An 18386-nucleotide genomic window follows, 5' to 3' on the forward strand; every position below is an offset into this window, starting at 1 on the left:
AATTAGTTGAGACTGTGCATGACTTTGCTCAGCCGATTAACAAGGGAAAGCAAACAGATGCCATATTTATGGACTTTCGCAAAGCATTTGACAAGGTATCGCATAACAAACTAATGCATAAACTAAGCTATTATTTAAAAAACGACCAGATACTTACATGGATAAGGACATACCTCTCGAACAGGTGTCAATTTGTCACTCTAAACAACATTTCATCTAACAGTACCGAGGTTGCGTCTGGCGTCCAGGGATCTGTATTAGGTCCTTTTATGTATATTATTTATTAATGACATTGTTACAGGTCTTTCAGTCAATGTGAAGCTGTACGCGGATTATTGTATTTTGTACAAAGAGAAGTCCTGAGTTGATGACCAAGTGTGTCTATGATTTTGTGAAAGTGATTGCGGGGTACAATGAATGGCAGATGTGTGTTAATTTTGAAAAAACAGTTTTCATATACACATAAAAAAAAGCCTCTTCACTTTGTGTACGGCACTAACAACATGTCATTGATGGAGGTAATACTAGAGTATAATTATTTGGGCCTACGAATTATTAACAACCTTACCTGGACAAAACACATAGATACTGTTGTAGCAAATTCAGTTCGCGAACTCTTTAGGCGTTCATTGAAGTCTGCCCCCTCCAGTGTTTGTCTATTAGCATACAATTCCCTCATCCGGCCGCTCTTAGAATATGCCGTAATTATTTGGGACCCTTTCACATTAACCAGCATTCGTAAACTAGAGCGAATACAGCACAAGGTAGTTAGGTTTTTGTTTAACTCATAAGGCCGTGCATCTGTCAGTGAGCTCGTGAAACGCAGCGAATTACCTCCAGTTAGTGAGCACAATCGTGTCTGTCAAATAAAGTTTTTGTTTCAGCTCATAAAAGGTCACTATAGTATTAATACTTCTAACTATTTTGTGTACTCCTCAGGTTGTAACACGAGGCAAAGGCATGATCTGACAATAACTCCCTTGAATGCGCGAAATAACTGCTTTAAATATTCTTTCTTTCCTAGGACAATCACTTAGTGGAACGAACTTAACAGCGAGACTGTTACTCAGAATAGTGTAGTAATATTTGAAAAGTGCCTGCAAATGATATGAATTTTATGAATTTGAAGTTGTGTTTATATGCTTGTATTTCATTTTTCCCCACCCTGCTATGATCTGTACTGGATCACAGTATCTATAAAGATAGAATAATTATAGGGAGGTCAGTGGTTCGTTGCAGTGTAAATGTTTTTCTGTTATCTGATTTCTCGCTAGACCGTCGGCACTTTTGAACTGGTTCTAAATTTTTCAATAAGAGTGAAACAGTACAGCTGGAGACGATTTTAAGGGGAGATGCGGGTCGAAAAACGCAGGTTTTTTCGAAAATGACGAATTTTTTGTTTTTACTTGTTTTGTCAAGTTTAGTATCTCTACTTTCATGACAATAAAAATCAAAGCTGAGTTTAAACAGGAAATGGGCTGAAATTACGTTTAAAGAGCGCATGGTGGCGGTTAAATGACCGAAAGTATGCTATCTTCGAGCGTCTCGCGGTCGGCATAGCGCAGTTGATCGCCGTTGCGGATCACGTGAGGAGATCAGCCAAGCCACATTCTCCCAATCACCACAGTTGCCCGGCGACTAAAACGCAAGCAATAATAAAAAAAAGCATGCCTACGTCGAGTTTTTCGAGCGCTGCGACTGGTTTTTAAATCACGTGGTACGAATCGAGCCTCGCTATTGGCCGCCGCGCGCGTGCATGTGGCGAAGCCCACTTGCTGGCTCCATGCTACGTCGAGGTGCGTTTCCGAGTGACGATCGTTCGGCAACTTTATCTTCTTCATGGATGAAGCACAATTGAGCCGGCGCAGTCACCGAGGAGTGAAATATCGTTCTGTTCACAAATATAGAGGACGTTGGCGAAAATCGAAAGAGAAGGCTCGTCCAGTGACAACTCCACCTGTGGCAGTTAGGCCTAGTGGAACCGACGCCGATCCCTCCAGCGTTTCAGATGCCTCCGAGGAATTTGAAGCGGCGTTAGATTGTGTGAGTGCCTCGGAAAAAAAGATTGGGCATTTCTAAGGTGAGGAAATAGCCTGCGATGAGGCGTCATCTGTAGTTACTGACTTGGCAGCGGTGAACGTTCTTGTGCGCGGCGCGATTTGCCCAAGCCAGCGTTCAGGACTTCCAGTATTCGGGAACCGGCCGCAAAGCGCAGACTCGCTTCGTTTCTTGAACTACTCTGTGAGAACTCTGCCTGCCCGCAATGTGTGCTTTCCACAACATACTGATTGCGGCGAGTTATGGCGTGCAGGGATGCGAGCAGAGATTGACAGCGGGAGCTAGGATGAAAGCTTCGCCGTCAACGTCAAAGCTGCTGTGGCGGCCTGTTTTATAGGAATTGGATATGAGCAGCTAGTGCGATTTTCCTCAATTATTGGACTCCACAAGCCAATGCAACATAGCTTGGCACATCCAGAGAAATAACAATGCAGAAACAAATGTCCTTGAAGCTGACTGCGGAAGCGAACGCAAATCGCCGCACACTGAAGAAAAAAAGCGCATGTCGGAGTCCACTCGCAAGGGTCATGAGGGAGCGACATATGCTGTAGGAAGTTTCTAGTGCCAGTGGCTGCTTTATGGACAATTTTCTTCTTTTGAACCAAAGTTTGATCGGAACTGAAGCTCTCTTTTTTAAATAAACATGCAATTTTAACTTCAAATGCATTTTTCTCAAAATGCAATTTTGGGCAATTTTCAGCGTTTGGCCTTCATGTTTTTGGTACTTCTTATGCTCATATCTGAATAAATTTTTGCACACATTTTCTCTGAGGTATGAGGAGTGCCATTATCTCTTTCAAGAATAAATACTGATCAAATATTTACAGAAAAAAAAAAATTACCACATGGTGGTGTCTTGACAATGTAGACTTGCCAGGTTCAAATTTTTCACTCTACAGTTTATATGGATCAAAATGAGCCATCAACGATGTGTGTTTATGGAAGTTTAGTATGGCAAAGAAGGGGGGCAAAAGAGTGTATATTTTACACACTGTCACTGAACAGAACAAAAACTATGCAACTTAAAATAAATCCAATTGCAGATTTGAAATCAGCATAAAAAACTGAATTATTAACCAGAGTTTCATAGCTCTAAGTCAAATATTAAAGAAAAAGTGTCTTCGAGTAGCATCTCCCCTTAAAAGCATGTTGTGCGCATTTGTGGTTTTACATGGGTTGTCTAGCACAGGGGTTCTCAAACTGGGTTCCGCGGAACACAGGGGTTCCGCGGGCTGTCTTCTTGTTTTCCGCGAGAATCCTCAGAGCTCAGGGCAAGCACTGCTCTCAAAGAGAAATTTAATGGTGAAGGCTTGGTGACATTTTGGATGGGGACTGCTTCACTGTTTCCAAGCCTCTTTGAAAGGGCAGTGGACATTTTGCTTCCCTTTGCAACTACATATGCTTGTGAACAGGCATTTTCAGCCCTCGCCTATCTGAAGAACAAGCACAGGAGCCGTCTTGACCCGGCAGCTGATATGAGACTGGCTCTGAGTGCTACTGAGCCACGCTTTGACTTGCTCTTAAAAGGAAAGCAGTACCACCCATCACATTAGTATTTGTATTAATCTGTGCAATAAACATTTAACCTTTGCAACTCTCTTTGCAAAAATGCACTCGACAACATTGCTCGTAAGTGAAGGCAGGGGGCGGGGTTTCCTGCAACTTATTGAAGGCTTTTGGGGTTCCTCCAAGCAAAAAAGTTTGAGAACCCCTGGTCTAGCAGATCACTTTTTTACGCAATTAAATTTTTTTCTTTGTTAGAACTTACCGAAGCACCAATGTGAAGGAACCCGGAGAAATCTCGGCCCCATCATCCAATCTGAACACTGCTTTCCGGCTCATCAAAGAAGTTCAGAAGAAATTCAAGACTAGAGAGGCTGAGGAACGAGAGAAAGAGGTGCTGACTTTTGTCACTCTTCTCAAATTGCTGTTGACCTGATTCAATCTCTCTAATGAGCCTTATTTGCTTGTTGCAGGGAATAGTGAAGCAAGACACTCTTGTGCTGAGCACCAACAAAGGCAACCCAAAGCTCAAGGACCTGTACATTCGACCCAACATCTACTCCAAGCGTATTTCTGGAATCTTGGAGGCTCACTCCAATGGTAGTACATGGTTTATTTAAAAATTGAATGCTTGTTAGCCTTTGAGTTGATGTGGGACATTAAACCGCATAAACCAACCTTGTTTACAACCACTCTACGTTATAAGGAAGCATATGACATTGTAACCTTGATCATCTTTTTGTTGGATGCCTGTTTGCCTTCTTAATGAAAACCATGCCTTTTCACAAAGTTTTTAATCAAGCATCTGCTACCTTAGAAATCAGTTTGCTTTAAGCCTTCTACTTTGCCAGCATAGCCCTAACTCTCAATACTTCTATTGTAAAAAAAAAGGCCTTTCTCAGCACACTGTTGTTGCACAAAGTCTGCGTGCTCTTCTGTTTCTGAGAGCCTGACTGCCTTCAGTCTATTCAAACCCTGCCGAGTAGACTTGCAAGTGCCAGTCACACACTCGGTTTCAGGAACACCAAATGCACATGAGGCCACTCATCGCCACTCGCCTCCACTACCTCTGCACACAAAATGCCGCTTTTTTTAACCTGGCATTGTATTTGCAACCAACGCTTGCATGTCATTCAAAGTCAGGCCAGTGATTGAACGCCTCAGACACTTACAAGGACTATTGTTATCAATGACTGCATTAGGTTGACTGTAATAATGCAGATACCAAGTTGCGATTTTGTGATGGGGATGACAGTGATGTGTTTGACATAGTTTTGTTTTTGGCCATGCCCATGCCATCTTTAATTGCGGGGAGGATAAAGATGCGCGATAAAAATCTAGCAGGTACTGTAACTCACTATAATTGTTTATTACAGGCTGTTTCACTACACAGCTAGTCATTATTGATTGAAATTGGGCATTCATCCCGAGGCTAAGAACATTGAGAACCTTTGCGTTGTCCATTCAAGGCTGCGGCGGCCAGCGTTTCTCCACTTGCGTTATATCATATGCAAGTGTTGTTAAGTAAATTTTGCCACACTGCAACCTTTAATTTGTTTGAACATTTTCGGAAGGACTGATTTACTTCTTTTTTCTTGTTGTCAATAATACTCTTTAGTGTCTCTTTTAAAGAAAAACCCGCGTATAGTACGAGGTTTTTTTTTTTCAAAATTTTAGGATGTAAAATTTCCGCCTTGTACTACATTCGGGTCCCAAAATTTTCAGCCCCAAGTTCGTAGTTCTTGTTTCGTTACAGCCCGGAAATATCATCAAGGTTCGCAATGAAGGATGCGCCGTCTAGTGGTGGCGTCAGCTACCTTTCTTTCTCTGTTCTAGAACACTGTACTCTGTTGATGCGTCGCCATTGTCGCCATTGTCGCCATTTTGGACATCGACTAGGCTACTAGGCGAAGCGCGCATGTCAGTGACAATGTCGGGTCCACGGAAGCAATATTCAGCTGCTTTCAAAAGAAAAGTAATAGCAGCAGCTGAGACCATCGGAAATTCTGCGGCAGGGCGACAGTTCGGCGTCACCGAGGGCAGCATTCGTGAATGGAGAAAGCAGAAAGAAGCCCTCTTTGCGTGCTCTGGCCTAAGACGAAGTTTCCGGGGGCCAAAAAAACGGAACATATCCGGAAATTGAGCAAGGCCTGACCTCCTTCGTACAGGAACAGCGTGGACGACATCTGCCTGTGAACATCGAGTTGCTCCAAGCAAAGGCAAGAGAGATCGCAGCGGAAAAAAACATCCCACGGAGCCATTTCAAAGCCAGTAGGCACTGGGTGTCTCGGTATATGCACCGCGCTGGGTTTTCGTTGCGTCGAAGGACGTCAATATCCCAGAAGCTACCCGCAAGCTATGAGGAGCAGCTTGTGGCGTTTCAGCGGTACGTTATTATATCGCTGCGAAAAAATGTGAACTTTCCGCTGGGCCAGATCGGCAACGCCGATCAGACTCTGGTGTACCTAGACATGCCCTCTGCACTCACAGTGCATGAAAAAGGCAGCAGGCAAGTTTGTGTGCGTACGAGCGGAAATGAAAAAACACGGGTGACCATAATGTTGGCGTGCACTGCAGATGGCCGCAAGCTACCACCCTACCTAGTGTTCAAGCGGAAAACTTTGCCAAAAGGTGAGCAGATTCCCAAGAATGTTGTCGTCCGATGCCAGGACAAAGGTTGGATGGACGAGACTTTAGTCCTGGATTGGATAAAGTCAGTATGGTGTCGGCGGCCTGGAGCACTGCTCGGTTTACCGTCAATCCTTGTGTTGGACGCCTTCCGCTGCCACCTAGCAGACTCTGTCAGGAGACTGCTACACGAATCTCGCACCGAGCTCGTCGTCATCCCAGGAGGGATGACATTGCAATTGCAACCACTCGACGTATGCATTAACAAGCCTTTTAAAGACGCCGTGAAACGCTGTTACGCTGAGTGGATGAGGTCGGGAGACCCCGAAGTGACTCCATCGGGGTGACTGAAGAGGGCTTCTCCAGCAGTCCTCTGCAAGTGGATCGCGGACGCATGGGCTGCCATCCCTGAGGAGCTCATCGTTCGGGCGTTTAAAAAGTGTGCAATTTCCAATGCACTGGACGGCACAGAGGACGAGTTCTTGTGGGAAGAGCTGTCCAACAAACTGTCAGACGTTTCACTGTCTTCTGACACTGAAACGGACGACGAGTGAAAACGAGATGCTGTGAAAATAAAGGCCTTCTTCCCTCGTGTTATTCGCGGGTGAAAACTTTTTTTTTCCATTTTCGCTACCTCGTATTGCACCTCGTATTATACGCGAGTTCGTACTATACGCGGGTTATTATGTAAACAGTGATATAATTTGATTTTTGTAGTAGTATTATTTCACCCACCTTTTTTGTTAGCATATCTTTCACTACATATGCTCAGTGTGTGTGCCAAAGTTTGACCCTTCTGATTCTACAGGTTTCAGGTTTACATCAGTGAGGGGTGACAAGGTCGACATCCTGTACAACAACACCAAGCATGCCTTTTTTCAGCCTTGTGATGGAGAAATGATAATCCTCCTTCACTTTACCCTCAGGGTGAGGGCATGTTTATTTACTGGTTCTCTAATATTATCCCAGCTCTCATTTTTTGTGTGACATTGTCATTTGAACATTTACAACCTGTGGACTAAGATTGACAGCAGTAGTAATGATTCGTGTAGTGTATTCAGTTAGGTAACATTTGTGAACATCATACAGTAAAATCTCATTAATTCATCCCGCGTAACCCAGCTGACGCCTATGTAAGCCTATAGCGTCCTTGTTCTAGGGCACATGTAAGCCATTGGCATCATATTCTCCCTCCTTTTCCTGCATTCGTTGCAAGGGCTGCGCCTTGCCTTGTTTATGATTCATATATTTTTCAGTTCCCGATTTGGAGCTCGCTTTGAAGTAGAAAAAAAAGATCTACCTTTGCATTCTTAAGCATAGTAGTATTGGTGAGTTTTGTACAGAGTGATACGGATTGATATGCTCTTTAAAACAGGCCGGAAAAAAAAACATATTATATGGAAAAATGTATGATCTGAACCGCATGATTTTTTAGAAAACTATTGAATGGGGTACAAAGGCATTTAGAATTGAGGTAGATTAACATTTATAGACATCAAGTATGCGCAGCTCCTTTCTTAGCTCTCACAGAATTCAGTCTGTATTTGCATTGTCCTAAACGCAGAAGAGATTTAGTAACAAATCCAGCCTGTAGAAGGAATGGCGAGCTGGGATCCCTACTTTGGTTGTTTCCGAATGCTTGGCCTTCTTTATACCAGTGTCATGTGGAGGCGCCATCGAGGTGGCTTATGATCACCGCACTTTTGCTCATGCTATTTCCCCCACACTTGGGAATCGAATAGTTGTAGTTATCAAATGGCTCACGCTCATGGCCCTAAGGCACCGCCAAGAAGCCACCGCGTTTCTTCTCATGAATTCATGTTTCTGCGGGAACAGGCACCTCATATGTTAGCTCGTTGGCTTTCTTTGATTCTTCACCCTGTTGAGCCTAGGTACTGTAGGAAAGCACCTGTGGCGGATGAGCACCGCTGATCAATTTTTAACATCGGAGTGCTCGTTAGCATATGTCAGGTTGATCGCAAACAGTATTACAGTCGAACCCGGATAATTCTAATTTTGGTTATATCGAACTCGCGGAATATCCCCTTGAAAATCCCATGTAAAAGTATGGGAAAGCTACGTCGTATATCAAGCTTAGCTTTATTGGTTGTTCGATATATCGCACTGCAACGATCGCATCACCCTTGCATCACCAAAAGTCAGCCATCCTTGTCGTCTGGCTGAAAAATGGCAGATCTGTGTTCTTTTTCTTTTGCGAGAGTCGTCCATCTGTGCATTTGTGAATCAATGAAAGCATGCGGTCAGCTGCGATCATCACACCGGCTTTTAGCATTATTTCCTTCAAACGGCATTTGCAGCTGTCACGCTTTCCAATGATTTTGTGGCAGTGGCTGAAACGAAAGAACACGCCACCGACTAAAGGCTGTTTCACATGCAAGCGAACACGCTCGTGATTTCTTCGGTGACACAAAAACCTGTTTTGAGCTGTTTGCGGCTGCTCGAGTGACCCAGTTCCAACAAGTTAGAAATTTTTGGCGCTGCCGCTCGTCGCTGAGTTCGCTCAATCCATTGCATGTGAACCGGTCTTAATGCTTTTTTTTTTTTTTCTAATTCTCGGGGACAAAAGTGGAGGGTGGGTTCATTATGCGAGTGGGTTGATTACGCGACAAATACGGTATCATTTTTCACGATCACAAGCGACGTCTGAAGCCGATGTTTGTATATATAACTATTTAGCGATCCCCTTCAAATGCGGTGTATCTAGATTTGTCTTTATACGACCACAGTCTATAGAAATTTTAAACTAACCGGAAAATTGTTTCATTCAAAAATGTATTAACCGGGAGAAAAGTAGTGTAACTCTATGGGAAGTGGTTTACTGCCTGCGATTTTGAACATATGAAACGGGAAGTCATATGGACTGGGAACGTACCAATGAGGTTCTTCCTATTCGGGTAGGCGAGCACTTTCTTAGAAATTATTTAGAATTGAAATCACTTAGAGAGTGATTATATTCTTTTATGAGCATAGCAGCAGTACACTGTTTTGTTTGCTTATTCAAAGTCCTGAAACACATAGAAAATTATTTTCATGTGGTCTACCATTTTACAAACTCCTTCATGAAAAGATTTGCAAAATGACATGATTGCTGCCGTGTATTCCTAGACGGGCTGGCATAGACTGGCTTGTTTATAATGAATTACTGTTCCTGCAGAATGCCATCATGTTCGGCAAAAAGAAACACAATGATGTTCAATTCTACACTGAAGTTGGAGAAATCACAACGGATTTGGGAAAGCATCAGCACATGCATGACAGGGATGACCTCGCTGCTGAGCAGGTGAGTGGAAGCATGTGGTATGCTGTGACTATGCTTTTTAATAAACGGATGAAAGTGCTGTCTGAGTCCAATTTGCTGCATAAACTGGCCCACAGCTAGCTCAAGCTGTAATGACTTTTCTGCTGCAGACCCCATTAGCTCTGTTTCGGGGGTGGAAGTACTGCTCCATTCTGCTCCAAAGCTGCTACAAACCGGATGCCTTGATATTTTGCCATCAAACTTAGCACAGCATGGTTTTTGCCTCACAATGATTGCTTTGGGCCATTAATTTTGCTGCCTACAAACAATGTGATCCAGTGCAATTCTATTAAGCGACTGTTAGAAACACATAGTAGGGAGATGCCATTTTGTACTTTAGGGGCCGTTATAGTCGAAACAGTGGCAGTAGATCGGTGGTAGATGTATAATGCATCTCTTGCTGGGCCTAGCTAATACGTATAAAATTTTCATAAAGCAGAAAAGCATGGAGCATAATAAATGTTTGGTCTCAAATTATAACACGAGCCACAAGCAGTTGGAGGGAATTGCGAGAAAAATGCTCTGTGCACATAGCGGTGGTGAGAGAAGCGAGACTAGTGAGTGAAGCAGATACCACGAGCTGTTAGGAAACTTGTCCGGTTACGAAGGTCTGCACAAGTTGTTCTAATGGCATGCACTTCAGTGTCTTTGTTGATAGCAAACCTGTCAAGCCTGCATCTGACAAACACATACTTAAAGCACTATGGGGGTTATGCCAGGAAGGTGCCATCACAATAAATGCTGAGAAGAGAGTTGGAAAGCCATAGAAGGCCTATTGCCAACATGTTGAAAATGGTAGCCCCAATGTTGCTGATACGAAAATACAACTACCAGAAGGCTGTGAAGTAAAGAAGCTGAAGGAGGAACAGGCTACCTTTCCTGAAGGCACTACTGATGAGTGGCCAGGAATTTATCAGCGCAGGCGTGGGACCAAAATGAATATGCACAAGATAGAGAACGAAAATGGGCTGCTCATCTGTGTGAATTCCAAGCTAGTGGTGGTGCTGGAATGCATTGGAGGGTTAGACTACATGTTTGAAGCTATCAAGTCAGAATAGACAACAAAAGAACTTTTAGTCAAACTTATGGAAGTGTGGAATATACAAGCAAGCATTTTGTTTGTTGCTAGTCTTCTAAATTGTTGATCAGATCGCCTGTGTTGTTTTGCGACCGTATAAACGTGTGTATGGGCGCCGCACCCCCTGTTTCCCAAAGCAAATTTTAAAAAGAAAAAACCCGTGTAAGGGCCGCACCCAAACTTTTCATGACTCATGCGGGAATAGCCTTCAAAATGCACTCGCACAGGTGCTTTCAGATGCCGCCCACTGATGGCGAGAAAACAGGACAGAGTGCATCGAGCCAGTGGGTTGTTCAAGTGCGCCGGGGAAGCTTGGAAGGATGGAGCGCTTCCTCACGCGTAGGAGGAGGGAAGGCATAAGGCACTGCTAGGCACAGCTGTTCTGAGGGAGAACTTTGAGCACTCCCCCTCCAGACCTAGGCAACTCTCGTCCTCTCTGCCTCTGCAGGCTAGAGCAGTCCATTCTGAGGGCGCACTGACTGTGGTGCGCTGCGCTATCCTCCCCTATTTGCTTTGTCCAGGCCCCCTTTCGCGGGGCACATGTTTTGTGGCAGGCGTGCAGCAGAATTTGGGCACGGATCTTTCTAGTGTGGTTTTCCTAGTGTGCCATCACCATTGCCATGATCTTGTTGGCCTTGGATTTTTCGTGAACAGCTATGGAGGATCCTCCTTTAAGAACCGCGACACAACCGGCGCAAAAGAGAAGGCGAATGGCAATACTACTAGAAGTTAAGCGGAACATTTTACGTGAGCACAAGGACAGTGTAAAAGTGTGCAACTTGGTGCACAAGTACGGCCTGATGCAACCGACAGTATCGACAATCATCCGCAACGTGCTCAAGATTGAGAATGAAAGAGATGCCAGAGTTGCCATAGTGGACGACGGCCGGAAAAGGGGTCGCCGTGGGGCCTACAGAGACGTAGAACAGGTGCTCTACCAGCGGTTCTTGAACGCCCGTGCAACAAACCTGCCGATTAGTGGCCCGATTTTAGCAGAGGAGGCGAAGAACTTCACATACCTCCTGCGCAATACCGATTTCCAAACTGATGGTGGTTGGATTCAACGGTTCAAGGAGAGACATGGAATCGTCTGCAAGGCAGTCGTAGGCGAGGCAGGGTCGCTCGATGTCGATGCTAGGCAGAAGTTGCTTCAGGAATCACTGCCCTGCATCTGAGAAGCATACGCAGAGCGATACTTGTACAGTGGGGACGAAACTTGGCTGTTTTTGCAGATGCTACCGTCAAAGGCGATCCCTGTGATTGCTGCATGTGACCGTTGTCTTGTGTGCCGACATGGGCGGCAGCAACAAGTGCCCCGCCTTCGCCGTAGGGAAATCCATGAATCCTCACTGTTTTCTTAGGGCCGCGAGGATCCTGGGTCGCTACCGTCATAGCGAGAAAGCATAGATGACGCGCAAATTTTTCTGCGAGTGGCTGGTCGAGTTTAATCAGCAGATGCAACACGAAGGCAGGAAGGTGACATTGGTGCTCAACAGTTGCACTGCACACCAAAGAGCTCAGGAGATTTCTCACGTGAAAGTTTTTTCTTTCCACGTAACACCACTGCATGCTTGCAGCCTATGGATGCAGGCATGATTGTTTGCTTCAAGGCACTGTATCGCCAAAATGTTTTGAGCAGGCTCGCACTAAACCTCGACTTTTCTGTCCGAGAACGCCGATCGGCGCCATACTTCATCTCGCTCCTGATGGCAGTGCAGTTCATTTTTGGAGCATAGGCAGAAGTAAGCTCTTCCACCATTATGATTTGCTTCAGGAAGGCGAGATTTGCTGGGGATGCCGGCAACGCAGAAGGTCGCGAAGCTCCTGTCGACACAGCAGTGACCAATGAAGAGCTCACCGACGAGGCTATCGTCGCAGCAGTCACTGGCGCGGAGGACGGTGACAGTAGTGACGACGCCGATGAATCGGAAACTGTGCAGATTGTGTCTCAACAAGAGGCTTTGAAAATGACTCCCTACGGGACTTTGTTTTTGCTAAGAACCTCCCTCTGCACTGTGTTCAGCAGTTGGATGCCCTGCAGAAAGATGTCAGCCAGATTGCCGTGAAGAAGACAACGCTCACGGATTACGGGTTTCTTCCCACTGCGAAATAAAAAGTGTAAGCTACCTCGTCCTCATTAAATGTGTAGATTATAATGTTTTCTCTGCCTAACTCGGTTATAACAATTATCGGTTGTAACAGTGATATTTCCATGTCACTTCAATATTCAATACAGTGGGTTTGGCTGTATTCCCTCTGCCGCGAGCTTCTGCAATCCATATTGGTATCGCCAGCCCCAGCGTTGTTTTGCCGACTCGTGCTGAAAAGGCACATGAGTAGTGGTAGCATGGTTGGCGTGGTCGCATGCCATAGTTGTGGCTCTTGTGTGCTCTCTGGTTTATTTTCCGTGAACTTATTTTGAGCATTGCCATTCCAGCACAATGAGCAAGCATATTGGTAGTTACACAGCAGGCTTTAAACTGAAAGTAGAGTTTGGCCTTGAACATGGCAAGCGTGCGGCGGGCAGAAAAAGTTTGGCATGCACGAGAAGTGCGTCCGAAGATGGTGAACCAGATATCATGGATATCATTCCGGATAGCCCCTCCGGCATGCTGCAACTCCTGGACATCAGCATCATTTGGCCTTTTAAGGTTGAATTCCGAAGGCAGTTCTCGGAATGGATGGTAAACAGCAGTCACGACGAGACGCCGACTGGGTGGCACAAAAGGGCACCGCTTGCGATTGGGCTTGGCTGGAGTTTGTCCGTGTGGAACTCAGTGTCTACAGATATTGTATCCCGTAGTTTCAAGGTGACCGGGATTTCAGACAGTTTAGATGGGACTGAAGACTGTGACTTGTAGAGTGAACATGCACCAGAGCACAGCACCAGCTGTCGCAAGACTATGCGAGTAACGATCGAATCATAAGTGCCGTGGATTCATTGATTGGCCTGTTTTTTACTTAAAAAAAAAAAAAAAAAAAAAAACATTCGTATGTCGCATGTATAGGTCGCACCCCCAAAATTGGCCCTAATAAGTGACGAAAAAAGTGCGGTCCTTACACATGCTTATACGGTATCTGTACATATTGAGATATGCATGCATAGTTGCCAAAGCATTGAGTGTTGAATAAATAGTAATCAAGATGGAATTTTTGTATGCTGGGAAGAGAAAATTGCAATTATTAAAAGCGGTTGGCCCTAGAAACATGCTTTCATACATAATCTGAATGCTCTGAAATGGCATTACCTTTGCTCCTGAACTGCTCTAGAACGCTTGAGCCTGCTTCAGCTCATGTGTGCTTGTAGGTAGCGTGTATTTTCACTCTAAAAAAAAAAAAATTAGACTAAAATTTTGTGATCACTTGTTCTGTAAACCATTGCATTGCAGATGTACATTTTGTCAAAAATATACGGTCCAAGGGTTTCACTTCTAAGCCCTGTAATGCGGCTCCTGGTAGCAATACTGGAATATAAATGTAAGCTAGAGCAGAAAAGGGCGAGTTATGTCATCTATGACATTTGGAGCGCCAAAGTTGTGGTATGAGCCCCATTACGGGGCTTAGAAGAAAATCCCCTAGGCTTTATACTTTTGACAACTGTACATTTTATTTTGGCCTATATGGAGCTGAATTCTCGGTTTAAATGGAAAAGGACAAAAATATGCTGAAGTTTGCTTTTTGTGGTTTAGCTGGAAATGTTCAGTGTTCTTGGCATGTAGTGGTCCTGTACTCCAAAGTTGGACACAAACCTGCGCATGGGCACCACGAGAATAATTAGTTGTTGTTGAGCTCTGGTTATCCCTAGTTGAATTGCGAAAGCAACGGCGGAAGCTTCTTTTGCCTGGTACATTACTCCCCTCTCACGCCTTATCAGTGTAACGTGCTACATTATTGGGGAAACTTAAGCTCATCCTTTAAGGGTATGACGTGAGAGCATAAGCTACTAGCCTACATATAAAGTCATGCTTTAACCAAGCCGTATGCGTGTCATAGGGGTAATAAGAATGCAAACGATTCTGGCGGGCTGATTCTGATATCACCCTCCCATACGAAAAGAGCGACCCGATTTTGCAGCTCCTACCCGTGGCATAGGGATAACGTGAATTGAAATGTCATGGCAGGCTGTTTTTTTATGAGGAGACTGTAGCTGCGCTTCTTCGGCGTAGCTGCGGCCGCACGAGGTCTTGCTTTGGCTGTTGTAGTGCTTTCACAATAAAAGTTTGATGTCCTGGCTACCATGAAAGTTAAGCCAGTTTCATCACTGCCATCTACACCACGACCGCAACATGCTTTGGTTTTTTTTTTTTTTTTTTTTTTTTTTTTTGCTAGCATGCTTGCAAAATTATTTTTGGCGATAGCACAACAAATTTAGTGTGAGGTGATGGATTCTCTTGATGGCAGTAGCATTTGCTATGTAGCATTGGCACAACTCGTTAGAATTTGATAGCAGTGCAGAGTTTTTAGGGTTGTCTCAGCCTTTGAAATTGCCCGTGGGACAAGGGACAGGTCATGGTGCTTGATGCGACACCTCCGCAGTGTAACCAACTTCGAGCATTTTGGCTCACCACTTTCTGCACGATGGGGACATTACGACACACAAGCAGGATGGAGAAACAGAGCAGTAAAGATGTAGTAGCACGTTTGGCATAACCATGGGGTCAACGATTTGGTGTACGGTGGACTGGACTGGTCAGGCAGCCTGTGGTCTGCTGACCTTAAATGGAAACCATGGCGTATGCTGTAGCCGTTACTATCAGGAAGTTTCATCGTGAACCGGGAATCTCTAGGCCAAGAAAACAACCACCAGAATGAGCAGGCAGTTTGTGGTACAGCTTGAATTATCAGAAGTGGAACCAATTAACATCTGAATTAAAGGGCTTTCAGAACTTCATGCATCCTGCTTGGAACCAAGGAGCTTATTTTGGATTTTTGAGGAACTATTAAGAAGCCTTCTCTCTAACACATTGAAGTGACCTCCACAAATTCTGTATTAAGAACTCGTGCAGGGGAGAATTGAACGTCTGAGGTTCTCATGGCTTAGCTAACTGTGACTCTTGCTATCTATCAACAGGCAGAACGTGAACTGCGCCAGAAGCTGAAAACTGCCTTCAAAACATTCTGTGAAAAAGTTGAGGCAGTTACCAAAGGGGAAATTGAGTTTGATACTCCCTTCCGGGATTTGGGTTTCCCTGGTGTACCCTATCGCAGTACAGTTCTGCTTCAGCCCACCTCAGGCTGCTTGGTGAACCTGACTGACTGGGTGAGTGCATGCTTCCATCATGGCTTTATATTCACTGGGCACTGGGTTCAATTGCCCACAGTTGCCCTTTTCACCTCAGGCAGCTGGTAATTTATTATTATTTTGTTTTATCGGAAGCAAATTTTCCTGGGTCATTTTTTATGTGCCTGCGTATTTTGGGCATAAACGTTTTCCACCACCTGTGCTGTCTTCAGGTAGCCGTTGTGCATCACGTAAAATATTGTTCAGTGTGGCCTTTAAATTTTTACTGCAATTCTTTCACTTGTGATATGGTATCATGACTCGTAAAAGGTGCGCGCCTTTAGCTTTCTCGAAAAACAAAACTATCGACAAGCCCCTTAGATTACACAAGGTTCAATTGTGATGGCCATTTCTGCCTTGTGTGTATATATTGTGTGTTGTATTGACCTCCTTCACTCCGGCTACATCACGAAGATGCAGTGGCACTGTTGTCAGTGACTTTCGCGTGGTAGGCAAAACAACATTCCAGTCGCTTTTGCCTACCGTGATTGTGGAGTGTCTTGCTGCTGTCGGAAATAAAACAGCACCATGGCCAACTAGTTGCGTCGCCGTAGCATGGGCCAAAAGGCACCGAAAGGGAATTTTAGTAAGCTTGCTCAGGTTTCTTGGCAGTGAAGGTTGCCGTAAACAGTTGACCGCAGCGGTGAAGCGCCAAGGCTGGATACCGATGCCGGCTCCGGATATGCAGCAAACACATTGTCACGGCTAAGCTATAGAGCTTATTCATATTTACGCCAGAACTGTATAGCTGCTCAAAGGCCAGTATATTGTAATGCGTAAGCCTGTTCTTTGTTGGAGCATTCAAAGATATGTTTACCTATGTAAACAATTCCTCAAAGACGTTTTCTTTTTTTATTCTCTTTGGTAATTGTGCGTACGCGTAGTGAGCTGCTGTGCGAGTGATCAGTGTTGAACTTCTTCGTGGTTATGCTGCATGGCTAGCCTTCGCGGTGTTCACCTCAAATTATTTTAATCTGTTCCGTGATGAAGATTACCACTGTGCATTGACAGCCGCTGATTTGCTCGACTGGAGCTAAATTTTTTTTATACCGATCGGTTTTAGTTGTATTCACAGCGGCTAATTGTGAATGCGAGTTGTGGGGTTCAGCATCGCGGAGCGACATATATGGGCTCAAAATTCAGACTCTCTCAGGATCTTTTTACATACTGCATCATATTGCATAGCACGCTGTGGCATTCTGAGTTTATCCTACATGTACACGCAGCCATGGTGGCCGGGACTGAACTGGGTCGCCCTAGCTACGAAACCACCGCGACCGCTGCGCGCTTGTAATTGCAATGCAGTCTAATTGTGTAAATACCCGTGATGAAATTGCGAAAGTTAACGCCGACAGCCACCCACTAACAGGGGTGCGGCGTGGCGATTTCAATCAATCACGCACGAATAAGCAATAAGAAATCCTTGCGGTGCCAAGGCGCAGCGCCTTTACTTCTGTGTTCATGAAAACCTAAAAGCCGTTGGAAGCCAGCGAGGGGCTTCACGTTTACCAAACGTTCACTTGCCGCTCAGTGTGACGAATCATCCGAGAGTGAAATATGTTTCGAGCTGATTATTTTGCACATATGGCTACAGTGCGATTTTTACGAGGGAGAAAAATCACCGTCTACTTACTCGAATGAAAGTAGTTCTAAGCACCCGAAGCTTTGAAATTCTCGATGCTTTCCGCGGTTGATTTGCTGGACGAAAACAGCAAAAAGATAGCAACAGTGCGGCTGGGACCGGGCACCGCATGCCATGTACACAGTTGTTTTTTTTCATGTATCGCTTTTATCTTTACTGCTGAGGCTCACGAAATACTCGCAGAGCCTTGTGTAGATGAACCTCGACACAATGCGAGTCGTGTCAATTATTCGAGAGAAAAAGCGAGTACAGTAAAACCTCAATACAAAAGACACTCAAGAGACCCGAAAAAGATGTCTCTTGTAAGCAAGGTCTCTTGCAACCAAAAATTCTAAAAGCACTGTGTTGATCAGTTTACTGCACACCAGCACATAAATGCATTTACATGCATTAAAGAAAATTGTTCAGGAAAGCTTAAAGAAGTTATTCATACTAGTGTGTATTTTTGTGAGTGCAGAGTGTATTCCTTCCCAAATTCTTCAGGTAAAGCACTTCACCTTGCAAGCCTTCCTGTTGCTTGTCACCCTCAGATGCTGACACTTTCCTCTGAAATATCCTCGTAGTCCTCTATGGCACATGTGCCATTTACTTGCGCGAGAATTGCAGTCTGTAAGCTCTTTGGGAGCACACAAGATCCACATCTGCAGATACGAATTCCTCAAACGATTCTGGTACCTCAGCAGTCTCTTATGGTGTCTTCGACTGGTCGCTCCCACGATCCGGTTCGGATTTGGCAAAGTGAGAGCCGCTCTAGCTCCGAGTGCATAGCGCAACCGGTCAAGCCGAATGGTCAGCAAGGTTTCAGAGCGAGCGAAAGCGCAGGAAGCAGAAAAAGGACGTAATTTCCGGAACCGCACACCGCAGGGGCAGCAGGGGC

The 18386-nt window shown here is 44.8% G+C and overlaps 1 protein-coding gene across 1 annotated transcript in view; it reads left to right on the forward strand.

Annotated features, from left to right (window-relative positions):
• dre4 (SPT16 homolog, facilitates chromatin remodeling subunit dre4) overlaps nt 1-18386 on the forward strand; it is an 84819-nt gene that overhangs the window by 49193 nt on the left and 17240 nt on the right. The window contains exons 17-21 of the mRNA XM_084587862.1: nt 3820-3955; nt 4035-4161; nt 6998-7116; nt 9365-9490; nt 15658-15846. Of these exons, the coding sequence (XP_084443988.1) occupies nt 3820-3955; nt 4035-4161; nt 6998-7116; nt 9365-9490; nt 15658-15846 (697 nt within the window). The remainder of the gene's footprint in view (nt 1-3819; nt 3956-4034; nt 4162-6997; nt 7117-9364; nt 9491-15657; nt 15847-18386) is intronic.

Source organism: Amblyomma maculatum, chromosome 1, assembly GCF_055883805.1.
Source record: "Amblyomma maculatum isolate TAMU_Amacu chromosome 1, ASM5588380v1, whole genome shotgun sequence".
Taxonomy (NCBI): domain Eukaryota; kingdom Metazoa; phylum Arthropoda; class Arachnida; order Ixodida; family Ixodidae; genus Amblyomma; species Amblyomma maculatum.